The 12,500-nt window shown below is 40.2% G+C and overlaps 1 protein-coding gene across 1 annotated transcript; it reads right to left on the reverse strand.

Annotated features, from left to right (window-relative positions):
* Nucleotides 1-8,109: 8,109 nt before the first annotated feature.
* LOC137640748 (uncharacterized) lies at nucleotides 8,110-8,586 on the reverse strand. The gene has a single exon (XM_068373226.1). The coding sequence runs from the start codon at nucleotides 8,584-8,586 to the stop codon at nucleotides 8,110-8,112; it is 477 nt and encodes a 158-aa protein (XP_068229327.1).
* Nucleotides 8,587-12,500: the final 3,914 nt, after the last annotated feature.

The raw sequence follows: 12,500 nt of genomic DNA on the forward strand, positions 1-12,500 counted from the left end.
ATAAGAAAAATATTAGCTCAAGATTTACTCATAAAGGAAGAAATTGGGTTTGCATTGTTATAAAGAAACAGTTTTGTTAGTATAGATTTACTTCAGATTAATAGAAACATTTCGGTGTTTAAGTCATTGTATAAACAGAAGTGTGCGTTATCGAGTTTAATGGTATTTTGTATTTAGAATTTAAATCAACCCATCCTCACCATCGTAGAATTTCTGTAATCGTATTAGTTTTAGCTTCTGAAGTTCCATTGATTCAACTGCGTGATTAGGAAGATCATTTCATAATCTGATCATAGATGGAATAAATGTTCTAGAATGCAGTTCAGTATTGAACCCTATAATGGAGAAGACACGACTGACAAATAAATGCATACATAGTACTACGTACAGGATGTAGCATTCTGGAGAGATCTGAATGGAAAGGATGGTCAGAATCAATGGAAAAAACTTATGCCACATGCTTAAAAAAATAACTAAACGACAGTACAAGAGATTAATATCCAGATTAAGAAAATGAAATTCAATATACTGTAAATTTTGGTCCAGCAAATTAAGAGTCAGTGGCTGGAGATCCTGACGGGAGATCAATACTTGAAAGAAGGTAAAATAAAAGAATAAAAATATTTCATCACACTAAAGCTATCACCGAAAATCTTTAATGATGTTCTCATGAAGCCAAGATTTTTGTTCAATCAACACAAAAAAAAAAAAAACACATATATTTTGAAAAAATATATTAGTTCTTTCATTCTAAATTATTTCGAATATTATTCTCCTGCCTGGTCTTCAGCTGTTGATTTTCATTTTAATTTTTGAACACAAATTCACGGTCTATTAAATTTCTTGCTCTTGATCTGGATATCAATCTCTTGCACTGTCGTTTTGTTAGCTATATATGCTGATTCTGACCATCCTGTTATATCATTTATGTGATACTAGGTATGCAATTATTTCAAAGTCTTGCACAGGGCTATTTGTCCCGGTAGAGCCCTAATGGGCATATAACCTTTTTTTTTTATTAATTAGGTTGTAGATTAGATAATTATGATAATCTTTTCTGTATCACTGCATTCTGTCATTAATTGAACAAACGTCATTCTTCACAGTTGGGAAGTCCAAATCAGGGAGTCCAAGTAGAGTATCTGATGCGAAGTTGATATTTTAGGTTAAGAAAAATGCATATCATCTATGCGTTTTGGGAGGATCATCTCCGTTACTCAGGCTGTAGTGAAATAGGGAAATTATGCAGGCAACATCCTTTTAAATGACAATGCTGTGCTGGCTCGTGTGTAGGACGGCTGAATTTACATTGGCCACCTCTGGGTCTGTGAGCAGAGCAACGAATGACATACGTGATACAATGAATTCTCATTGCCTGAAACGCTCCACAGGGGGGAATGGTTCTCAACCAAGCTGTCTGTCCATTCATTTATAGGAGGGGAGCTGCCATCCTGTTCCGCGTCGGCAAGGCTTTGATTGGCGGAAGCGCTCGCAGAGCTGGAATCTGTGCTAGGCAAGCTGCTTGTCCACTGATCAGAGTGGTCTATGTTTGTGATGTCATGTTCGGTATTTATCCTTGGGATATAGTTCCTGCAGCACAAAGAGAGCAATAACATCTCTTGGGTCATGTTGATGGCTGGTTTTTCTCGCTGTACGAAGAGAACTCAAGAATATTAATTCTTCTATTGTCAGGATCACAGCCGATGTTCTTAGTACTCCTGGCAATCTCCTCTCGTCTGATGTTGTGGTTATGCACTTGCAGGCCATGAGCTCTCATAGCCCCTTGCTAAACATGGCAGGGCAGTTTCTTAGACAGTCGCATAGTGGTCATTCCTATGTAGCGTCCAGGGCATCTTGAAACCGGGCATGGGTAGGAATAAGCCCCATTGGATTAGCTAAGTAATTCCTGAATCGGCGAAGCTGTGTTGTTCCTCGCAATGAGGGACCTTATCTTGGCTGTCTGGTAGTAGACTGTTTTTTGGATATTCGATGATTACTCTTACTGCTTTTTGGTTCGATAGGTACTCTATAGATGTACCCATTGTAGTATAATTTAGTAGTTGTGGTGTTATCATCGGTTCACTGGTCACCCTGTTACCAAGAGTTCAGTGCTAGCTTGACCTCGTGGTTTACTTGCTTATTAGAATAAAGTTTTTCATGATTGTCAACACACGAGGAGCTATGTGTGATGGTCTGCAGATGTAGGCCTTGATTGTAAAGGCCTTTTACATGGCAGGACATTCACTTTTTCCAGTTTAGGCATTATCCAAGTGTAGTGGGCATGTTGTAGACACGTGTGCTGTAACTTGAAGAACTTTGGGAGATGAAGACATCCAAAAAGGGCAGTCGACTATTGTTGCTGTACTTCACAATGGACCTGAGGGATTGGCACTCTTCAAATGTCCCGCGGAGAGTCTCAATATCCTGGGTGGACGGAGCCATGAAGAAGGTGTTCGGAGTACCTAAATGTAGGTCAATGTATGCGGGAGAATGCCCTCTGTTCTACAACTTCCATGTAGAAATTGGCAAAGAACACACACATGTGGCCTCTGCGGGTGGTAAAAGGGGCATTCCAGGTACATATTTTAAGGAGGGTGCAGAGAGCCTCCTCAGGGATGTTCAGGTGGTAAGTAGGTGTTGGGCACTCGCTAAGGATAGGCCTGAGTGGGTTACCACTTTTATGGGTCTTGAAGTTAGCCCTGGATACTTGTATGGCAACGTCAAGACCATGGCATCCCACTCAGGCCTATCATTAGCCAGTGTCCAAGGCCCACTTAACATCTAGTGAAGAAAGTGAATAGTATCCATACCCCTTATGTTCCTAACACGTATAGTGTTGCCTTGGCCGCCAAATTCCTGTGTAAGCTGAAGAATTCTCCCCGCACTAGTGCCTTCACTTCTTTGTATGCACTGTAGAACCTCACTTAACCAAAGATCCTTTTGGAGAGACAATTGACATTATTTTGGAAAGTCTAAGAGGATCCTTCTACACTGACTGTGAGCATCTAAGAGGATTCCTTACCCACCCTCCTTAAAATTTGTACCAGGAAGGCCCCTTTCACTACGCACAGGGACCACACATACATGCAGAAGGATGATGTGGGAATGGGCTACCCACATGGTGTGTTCTTGATTTGTACGTGAGGTACATCGACAACACCTTCATCATGTCTCACTCCACCCAGGATATTGAGACTCTCTGCAGGACGTTTGAAGAATGCAGTTCCCTCAGGTTCACTGTGGAGCACAGCAATGATGGTCAACTGCCCTTTTTGGATTGGGTATCCTCATATCCAAGAATTTTTCAGGTTACAGTACACGTGTCTACAGAAAGCCCACCAACCTTGGATAAGGCCTTAACCGGGAGAGTGAATGTCCTGCCAGGTATAAGACCTCTATAATCACGGCCTACGTCTGCAGGGCCCTTACCCATTGCTCGTCCTGGGCTGACAGCCATTAACCCCTTGATCGCATTACCAAGGTACTTGTAAATAATGGGTATTCTGATAAGCAATAAAACCACAAGGCCAAGCTAGCATTGGACACGTAGTACCAGGGTGACAAGTGAACGAAGGACTACACCACCACCATCAACTTATACTACAAGAAGTACATGCATAGAAAGTACCAAAAAGGATAAAAAAGCAGTAAGAGACATAATCACCAACCACGTCTCCCCTGTATATGTGAATACCAAGATCAAGTTCATAGTCTACTAATAGGTCCCTCATTATAAAGAACAATCTAGTTCCACCGACTCATGACTTCCTTCCGCCAATCAGAATCTAGCCAATGCAGAACAGGATTACGACTCTCCACCTATAGATGAGCGGGGAGATAGCTTGACAAAGAACAATTCCCTTCTCGGGAGCATCTCAGCCAATGAAAATTCACCGCACCACGTACCTCATTACTTGCTCTGCCCACGGACCCGGAGGCAGCCAATGTAAATTCGGCTGTACTATCCACGAGCAAGCATGGCATTGCCATTGAAAACAATGTTCCTAGCATAGTTTCCCCATTCCATAACAGCCTGAGGAAGGGAGATGATCCTCCCGAAACACACTGTTGATAACTGATTTTCTTCATCTAAATTGTCAACTTAGTATCAAATACTCAAATTGGACTTCCTGATTTTGACTTTGCAACCATGGAGAATGACACTTGCCCTAATTACTGGTAGGAACAGCAATACAAAAAAGAAAATTATTTGAGGTATTAAGAAAATAGACTACAGAATTAATGTTACTGAGGTAGCCATTGTTTTCAATCAAACTTGCCTCAAAGACGGTCTTCTACTAAAATAATAATAATAATAATAATAATAATAATAATAATAATAATAATAATAATAATAATAATAATAATAATAATAATAATAATAATAATAATAATATATGAAAGGAAAACCCCTTCTCCAAATTTCCCAGCAACCACGAGTAAACAACTGATTTCATCAGTGATATGGAAACAAATAAAACATATATGAGCTTGTAAAACCAACTTCAGCGTGGCATGTACTAAGGAGTTTTACTAGAGCGTTTTGGAAATAAATATATTTTACGTGAAAGAAAATGTATTAAAGTATTAAATAAAGTTCAACGAAAAAAAAATATTCTTTAAACATTTTTCAATTTCTTTTCTTTATATCTCTCGTAAGCGTGAGCATAACATCTGACCTGCTGTATAAGTAGAGCAGTCTTGCTCAAAGTTATCATCTGTTTCCTCTTTACATGGAAACTCTTCATCCACCCCCCCCCCCAAAAAAAAGAAAACTTAGTAATGATGTGGAGAATTTTCTATCTTTATATTTACTTAAAATTTTAAAATGGAAATTCTAGTTATCACGCTTTTTCTGCAAAATATTTTTTTCTATCGAATTTTCTTGATTATCTCATTGGAGCCATTGACCAAGTTCATAAAGGATACCAATCGACCACAATCAATAGAAAGTTATTTCTGAACATCAATTCTAGTGAACACTTCAGAATTGAAAAGGGATTAGACATTACTGATTACTAATACTCTTTCACAGGTAATTAGATATTCATCATCATAATTTGGAAACTTTGGAATCCTTATTAGAGTTCAATCAAATACTCCAATGGCATATGGAAAGTGATATTTCTCAAACCATTTCTCTTAAGGATATTTTCTCATTTCATTTTCAGATTGGGGTAATTTTATCCATATATGGGTCTTTTCATCAATTTTCTTGAGAAATGGCCGGTTCATGGGAGTTTCAAGCACCTAGTGACCTGCTTTAAACTTTTTTAAGTAATTGCTGTGAAGCAAAAGCTATTGCTATGTTTCATTCATATCAAATGGAGTAATTGCTGATAACTTTTGCCTGTGCTTAAGCAACTTCGCTAAGCGTTTTCTCCAAGCAAAAGCATTTGCTTTTTTTATTCATTGGAACTGTAGCAATGACATAAAAATTCAAGCACAAGCATTTATTGGAAGTTTTATTCATCATGTTAAAAGCCATTTGTCATATGTCAAGAAAAAAAAATAGAAAAAAGAAAACTCGCCAAGGATTTTATTAAAACAGAACTCAAGCTGGACATTTGGAAATGAAAATACCGTAGCCCATGCACTGCACGTTAATGGTTCCCTAAGCAAAAGCTACAACTCCATTAGGAAAAAGGTAGTAAATGGTGATAACTATTATTCAGATGAGTTTAAAAAATTGCTTTGTCTATAAGCATTTGCTACCTTTGCCACCTGACCTTTGCTTTTACTTATTAGAATTTGCAGTAAGCAAATGCTTAAATCTAATTATTCAGGCTAAATGTCATAAGATCTTTTCTGTTACTTTACGGACGTTTATAAGTTTTATTATTTGGTTTAGTGTAAACTTGGTTTAGAATAAATATTTGTGGTATATAATGAATACATAAGCGTAAAGAGTTTTCTCCCACGTGTAAACTAAGAGCACGTGCATTAACACAAAAGTTTGCTTGGTAGTCATATATATATATATATATATATATATATATATATATATATATATATATATATATATATATATATATATGCGTACAAATAGTAGCAAAGCAATTATATTTTATGTAATAATTTTACATATAAGTGAGTGCTAGCTTAGGTCTAATTATTAACATCCCCATGGCATTTATCATCTGCGGTAAATTTAATTATTATTATTATTATTATTATTATTATTATTATTATTATTATTATTATTATTATTATTATTATTATTATTATTAGCTAAGCTACAACCCTAGTTGGAAAAGCAAGATGCTATAAGCCCAGGGGTCTAACAAGACAAAAATAGCCCAGTGAGGAAAGGAAATATGGAAATATATAAACAATATGAAAAATAACTAATAAATGATGAAATATTTAAAAGACAGTAACATCAAAACAAATATCTTAAGTATAAACTATAAAATAGATTTATGTCAGCCTTTTCTACATAATATCATTCGTTGCAAAATTAATCATTTGAAGTTCTACCGATTCAATTACCCGATTAAGAAGATCATTCCACAACTTGGTCACAGCTGAAATAAAACATACAGAATACTGTTGTGACGGGCCGAGAGGAGGTTGTGACTCAAAGACAGGTTGAAAGTAACTGAGTGAGTTTATTATAGAACACTCTCCTTTATATACAAAAGCTCAAGGCAACAAGAAATTTCATGTTCAAAATCGACACTGTTACTGGTGAGAAAATAGACCTGTTTATTCAGGCTCTTTTTAGTGCAAGGGAAGAGCGAAGATACAAGCATAATATATACACAAAATGAACTATGTACGATCGTATGACACACGGTTGGTACATGGCTCCCCCCATAAAAATGACATACTGTACATGTTAAATAGGGCGAAATGTAGGAGGGTCATCTGGCACGACATAAGCAGGTTTTAGACGATCATTGGAGACCCAGTCATCATTGCCAAGAATGTTTAGTAGGAATGCTTTTGGACTGTGTCAGATCACTAGGAAAGGGCCCGTGTAGGGGGGCGTTAGCGGTGGCTTGCTAGTGTCGTTGCGCGGGAAGACGTGCGTTGCAGAGTGCAAGTCTGTGGGTATGTGATGCTTCGCTGGGGGCCTGTAAGTCTGCCGGCATTGAGTAAATTTTTCCACGACGTGACGTATGCACTGGAGATCGTCAGAGGAGGTTGTAGAAGGAAAAAATTTGGCAGGGACGACCAGCGGGTAGCCATACACCAATTCAGCTGCCGAGACGTCGAAGGCATCTTTAGGAGTGGTCCATAGTCCCAGGAGGACCCATGGAAGCTGAGTAAACCAGTTGGAATCCTTGCAGCGGGACATCAAATCTGCTTTGATGGTGCGATGAAAACGTTCAACCATTTCATTGGCAGTGGGGTTGTAGGCCGTTGTCTGATGTAGGGTGAGGCCCAGGAGATTCGCTAATGATGTCCACAATTGATAGGCGAAAGTGGTACCCATGTCAGAAGTAATTTGATAAGGGATATCAAACCTTGCAATCCATCCTGAGAGTAAGGCAGATGCACATGAGGTGGACGTTGCAGTTTCCATGGGAATGGCATCAGGCCAACGAGTGGAACGGTCGATGACGGTAAACAGGTTATGATGTCCTTGTGATGTGGGTAGGGGGCCTAAAACGTCGACGTGAACGTGTGCGAAACGATGCTGAGGCTTAGGAAAGGTGCCCACTCCTGAATCCGTGTGTCGTTATGCTTTGGAAGTTTGGCAAGAAGTACAGGCGCGGACCCAATCCCTAGCATCATTAGAAATGCTGTGGCAATTGAACTTCGTCTTCAGCAGCTGTGTGGTAGAGTGGCACGAGTGATGTGAAAGGCCGTGAATGAAATCAAACACCTGCCGGCGCATGGGAGCAGGAATCCAATGTCGCGGTCTACCGGTACTGACGTCACAGAGGAGGGTAGTGTTGGAGTCTTCGAGGGGGAAGTCTTCCCGACTGAGGGACATGCAGGATGTCTTACATGCTTCATACTCTGGATCCTGTTCTTAGGCTTCAGCCAGGGCGTTGTAATCCAATCGCAGTTGAACGGCAGACAACATGTTTCTTGACAGGGCATCGGCAACGGGATTCATTTTTCCAGGGATGTATTGAAGGGTGGAATTGTATTCAGCTATGGCGGAGAGATGTCGTCGTTGACGGGCGGACCAGGCGTCAGACTGTCGAGGGAGGCATGCACCAGAGGGATGCGGTATGTGCGAATGACGAAGGGCGTGCCTTCTAAGAAATGGCGAAAGTATGGACAGCCAAGTGCACCACCAGCAATTCGCGATCGAAGGTAGAATAACCCGATTCTGCCTTGGACAGTTTTCTGCTGAAGAAGGCCAATGGGCGGGGTAAGCCGATGACCACCTGCTTTGAGTAGTGCACCAATAGTGATGTCGCTGTCATCGATGGAGAGAAGGAGAGGGGCATGTGGGATAGGAAACGTGGGAGGCGTAGCGGTTGATAGGGCCTTCCTTGCATTATAGAAGGCCGCTTTTTGAGGGGGACCCCACTTCAGGTCCTTTGGCTTGCCCTTGAGGGAAGCATAGAGGGGAGCAAGAGTGGCGGAAATGGCGGGCAGAAAACGGTGATAATAGTTGATCATGCCCAAGATTTCCTACAGAGCTCTGACGGTCGAGGGCGCGGGGAAGTCCTGAACGGCTGCTACCTACTCAGAGAGGGGATGGACTCCTTCAGGAGTGATGCGGTGCCCTAAGAACGATACTTCATTGCCGCCAAAGGTACTCTTGTCGTACCGACTACAAGGCCGTTTTGTTGCAGGCGGTCGAACACGATGCGCAGGTGACGGAGGTGTTCGTCTTTTGAGGAGGAGAACACAAGTATATCGTCCATATAACATACACAGAAAGGGAGGTCCTGAAGCGTTTCCTTGGGAAAAGAGAACGACAAGCACCCGTGTCTACTAAAAATCGCATACCCGTTCCTGCATCATGCAAAAAGAAAAAATTAGAAACACGGGAGGCCACCGCCATGAGCGATGGCCTACTTACACCTTTTTTTAGCCACTGTCAATCCTTAGCACATTTCTTTGCGGTTGCCCCGAATCTAAAGTGGTAGTAGCAAAGCTGCTGCGGATGGGAGGTAGTAAGCGGCTGTAGAAGTCGTTAGTTGGGGTGCGAGCGAATGGTGGGTGGTGGGTGGCTTTGTCGCCGCGTCGGCACTTCACGGGGTAGGCGTGTATGTCCTACTGCATATCATCAAGTCCTTTATGGGTAAACTATCGACATCGGTTATGGCAGCGCATACAGGTTCAGGTAAACGGGGTATCCAAAGGGCACGAAGTAGGCTCACTTAACGAGGAGAGCCGTCTGCGGCAGGTTGCAGGCGAGCGACACTGGTCAATTCCCAGAGGGCGAGTGAAGCCCTTTGTTCCCCCAACGGTTGTTGAGAGAGCTGAAAAAGCTTTGCTCTACGGGCGGCTGGCGACGGTGAGTACTGCTGCAGAAGGTATGTTTTGAGGGCGTCATACGCTAATGGGGTGTCTCCTTGTTCACAAAGCCTGTCGGATATTTCCGGGAAGGTGTCCTCGGGTATCGCCGCGAGAACATAATCTTCTTTGGTGGTTGAGCGAGTCACACCCTTGATGTGAAACTGGACTTCTGCACGCTGAAATCAAGCAAATGCCTCTCCGCTGGCGAATGATGAAAGTTTCAATGGTCAGCCGCAATGCCAACTTCTGTAGAGTCCGCCATAGTACCAACGATGGAGGGGCGAGGGGGGATGAAACACGGGAGAAGCGAGTCGACTTCTGGGGTCATCAATGTGACGGGCCGAGAGAAGGTTGTGACTCTCAGACAGGATGGAAGCAACTATGTGAGTTTATTATAGAACAGACTCCTTTATATACAGAAGCTCAAGGCAACAAGAAATTTCCTGTTCAAAATAGACACCGTTACCTTTGAGAAAAACTGACATGTTTATTCAGGTTCTTTTCAGTGCGAGGGAAGAGCGAAGATACAAACATTATATATACACAAAATGAACTATGTACAATCGTGTGACACACGGTTGGTACACTGTGTAATATTGAGCCTCACGATGCAGAAGGCCTTACTATTATAATTAATTTCATGCCAATTATTACGAAGATGATCAAAATGTCCAAGAAGATCTGAATGTAAAGGATGATCAGAATTAGGAAAAATCTTATGCAACTTGCATAATGAACTAATTGAACGATAGTTCTAGAGATTAATATCTAGATTACGGAGAGGAAATTAATAGACCATAAGTTCCTGTCCAACAAATTCAGATGAGAATCAGCAGATGAAGACCTGACAGGAGAACAATACTCGAAACAAGGTAGAATGAAAGAATTAAAACACTTCTTCAGAATAGATTGATCAGCGAAAATCTTAAAAGACTCTTTATACACCAATTTTGTTCTGCAATTGAATAAGATACAGACCTAAAGTGAGTATCAAAAGTAAATTAGAAAATGTTAAGTCATACATAGCTAAAGGAACTTTATCAATGCTGAGATCTGGATGTTGAGGAACCACTGTCTTAATCTACTTACAATCATACTTTAAGTTTTATTATGAATCAACTTCATGCCCAATAATTTGCACTATGCACTGACTTCAGCAACCCCAGACCTAAATTTTGGAGAAGGATTTGATACAAAGAGTGTAACATCATATGCATATACAACAAGCTTGTTTTCTAGGCTAAACCATGTGTTATGTGTATATAATATGAAAAGTAATAGGCTAAGAATGTTTCCCTGAAGAACACTAGATATCACATTCCTATACTCACTATGATGCCCATCAATAACCGATCCTAGTAATCTATTACTTAAAGATTTAATAATGATGGTATGAAACAACCCACCCACTTCCAACTGTTTAACAAGGTCCTCATGATCAACATGGTCAAAGGCAGCACCAAAATCAAGGCCAGTCATACGAACTTCATGATCACAATCAGCATTGGAGATTATAAAAAGGGCATCACATGAACCAAGGTCTTTACGAAAACTAAATTATACAAACTAGGGAACATATGATTACCTTCAGAAAATTTATTAAGACTTTTAGCCAAAAGACGTTAAAATATTTTAGATTACATGGGAGATATGGAAATTGGGCGTTAATCGGTTGGACTTGAGCTACCACAAATACATTTACATAGAGGAGAAACATTACCAATTCTCCAACAAGTGCTAAAAGCTCCTCTTCTTGATAACTTGCGCAAAATAACAAATAACTTTTGAGCTAAGGAATCTGCAGTCTTTATAAAAAACAAAGGAAAATTACCATTTAGGTCTACACCACCATAAGCATCAAACTCCATCAAGGTAGCATTAATTTCAAGAGATCGAAAAGCTAAACTACTTAGTTTATCCCAAGGAAAACAAGAATGAGGAAGATCAAGTTTCTCATTACTCTCTTTACTGTCAACCACAACAGCCAAAGAGTTGCCTTTTCCTTTGGACATTAAGTGACAGAGCTATCTGCTTTAAGTAAAGGAGGAATTGTTGCATGTACACCAAAGAGTGCATATTTAAGGGTAATCCACCACTTAGGTTCACCGGTTGTACTAGGATGGGGTTCGTTTATGGTTAAATTATATTCCTTTTCAGTTAAAGCATAAACTATGAGCAAATTCTATATGCTGAGTATAGTTATTCCAGGTCAAATTTGATCTGTTACCCTTCCAAAGATGATAGGCCTCAGGATTTTCCAAATAAGCACGTCTACAATCATCATTGTCCTTCTCTCGGTATCTTAGTACAAATCAAGTAGAAGTAACACGGAAACAATCAGGACCTAATACTATATTTACTATTTAACTTATCCTTGTGGTTCTTTTGCATACACACACACACCTATATATATATATATATATATATATATATATATATATATATATATATATATATATATATATATATATATATATATATCAACACAACATTGTGCTTAAATAGAAATAAATTTCTACCTCATACTTGGGATCGAACGCTCCCCCCTTCTAATGAAAGGCCAGGTCGCTTCCAACCATGCCACGAGAGGCTATAAAAGAAGTTGGAACCTAACTGCTAATCTGCAGTTCAGGATTTACCTGGCGAGACATCAGTCTCTTACCAGAGAGTTTTCCCCGACTTTCCGGCCCACCACGTGACACAATTGATAGAAATTCATTTAAATTACCCCTAATGAGTCAATATGGATAAATATCAACACAGCATCATGCTCAAATAGAAATAAATTTCTACCTCATACTTGGGATCGAACGCTAGCCCCCTCTAATGAATGGCCAGGTCGCTTCCAACCATTCCACGAGAGGCCATAAAAGAAGTCGGAACCTAACTGCTAATATGCAGTTCAGGATTTATGGCTTCTTGTGGCATGGTTGGAAGCAACCTGGTCTTTCATTAGAGGGGGCTAGCATTCGATCCCAGGTATGAGGTAGAAATTTGTTTCTATTTGAGCACGATGTGGTGTTGATATTTATCCATATTGACTTATTAGGGGTAATATGAATGAATTA

The sequence above is a fragment of the Palaemon carinicauda genome, chromosome 5 (genome assembly GCF_036898095.1).
Source record: "Palaemon carinicauda isolate YSFRI2023 chromosome 5, ASM3689809v2, whole genome shotgun sequence".
Classification (NCBI taxonomy): Eukaryota; Metazoa; Arthropoda; class Malacostraca; order Decapoda; family Palaemonidae; genus Palaemon; species Palaemon carinicauda.

Coding starts and splice junctions, on each gene's coding strand:
- LOC137640748 (XM_068373226.1), bottom strand. CDS start 8,586: ATGATCAACTATTATCACCGTTTTCTGCCCGCCATTTCCGCCACTCTT.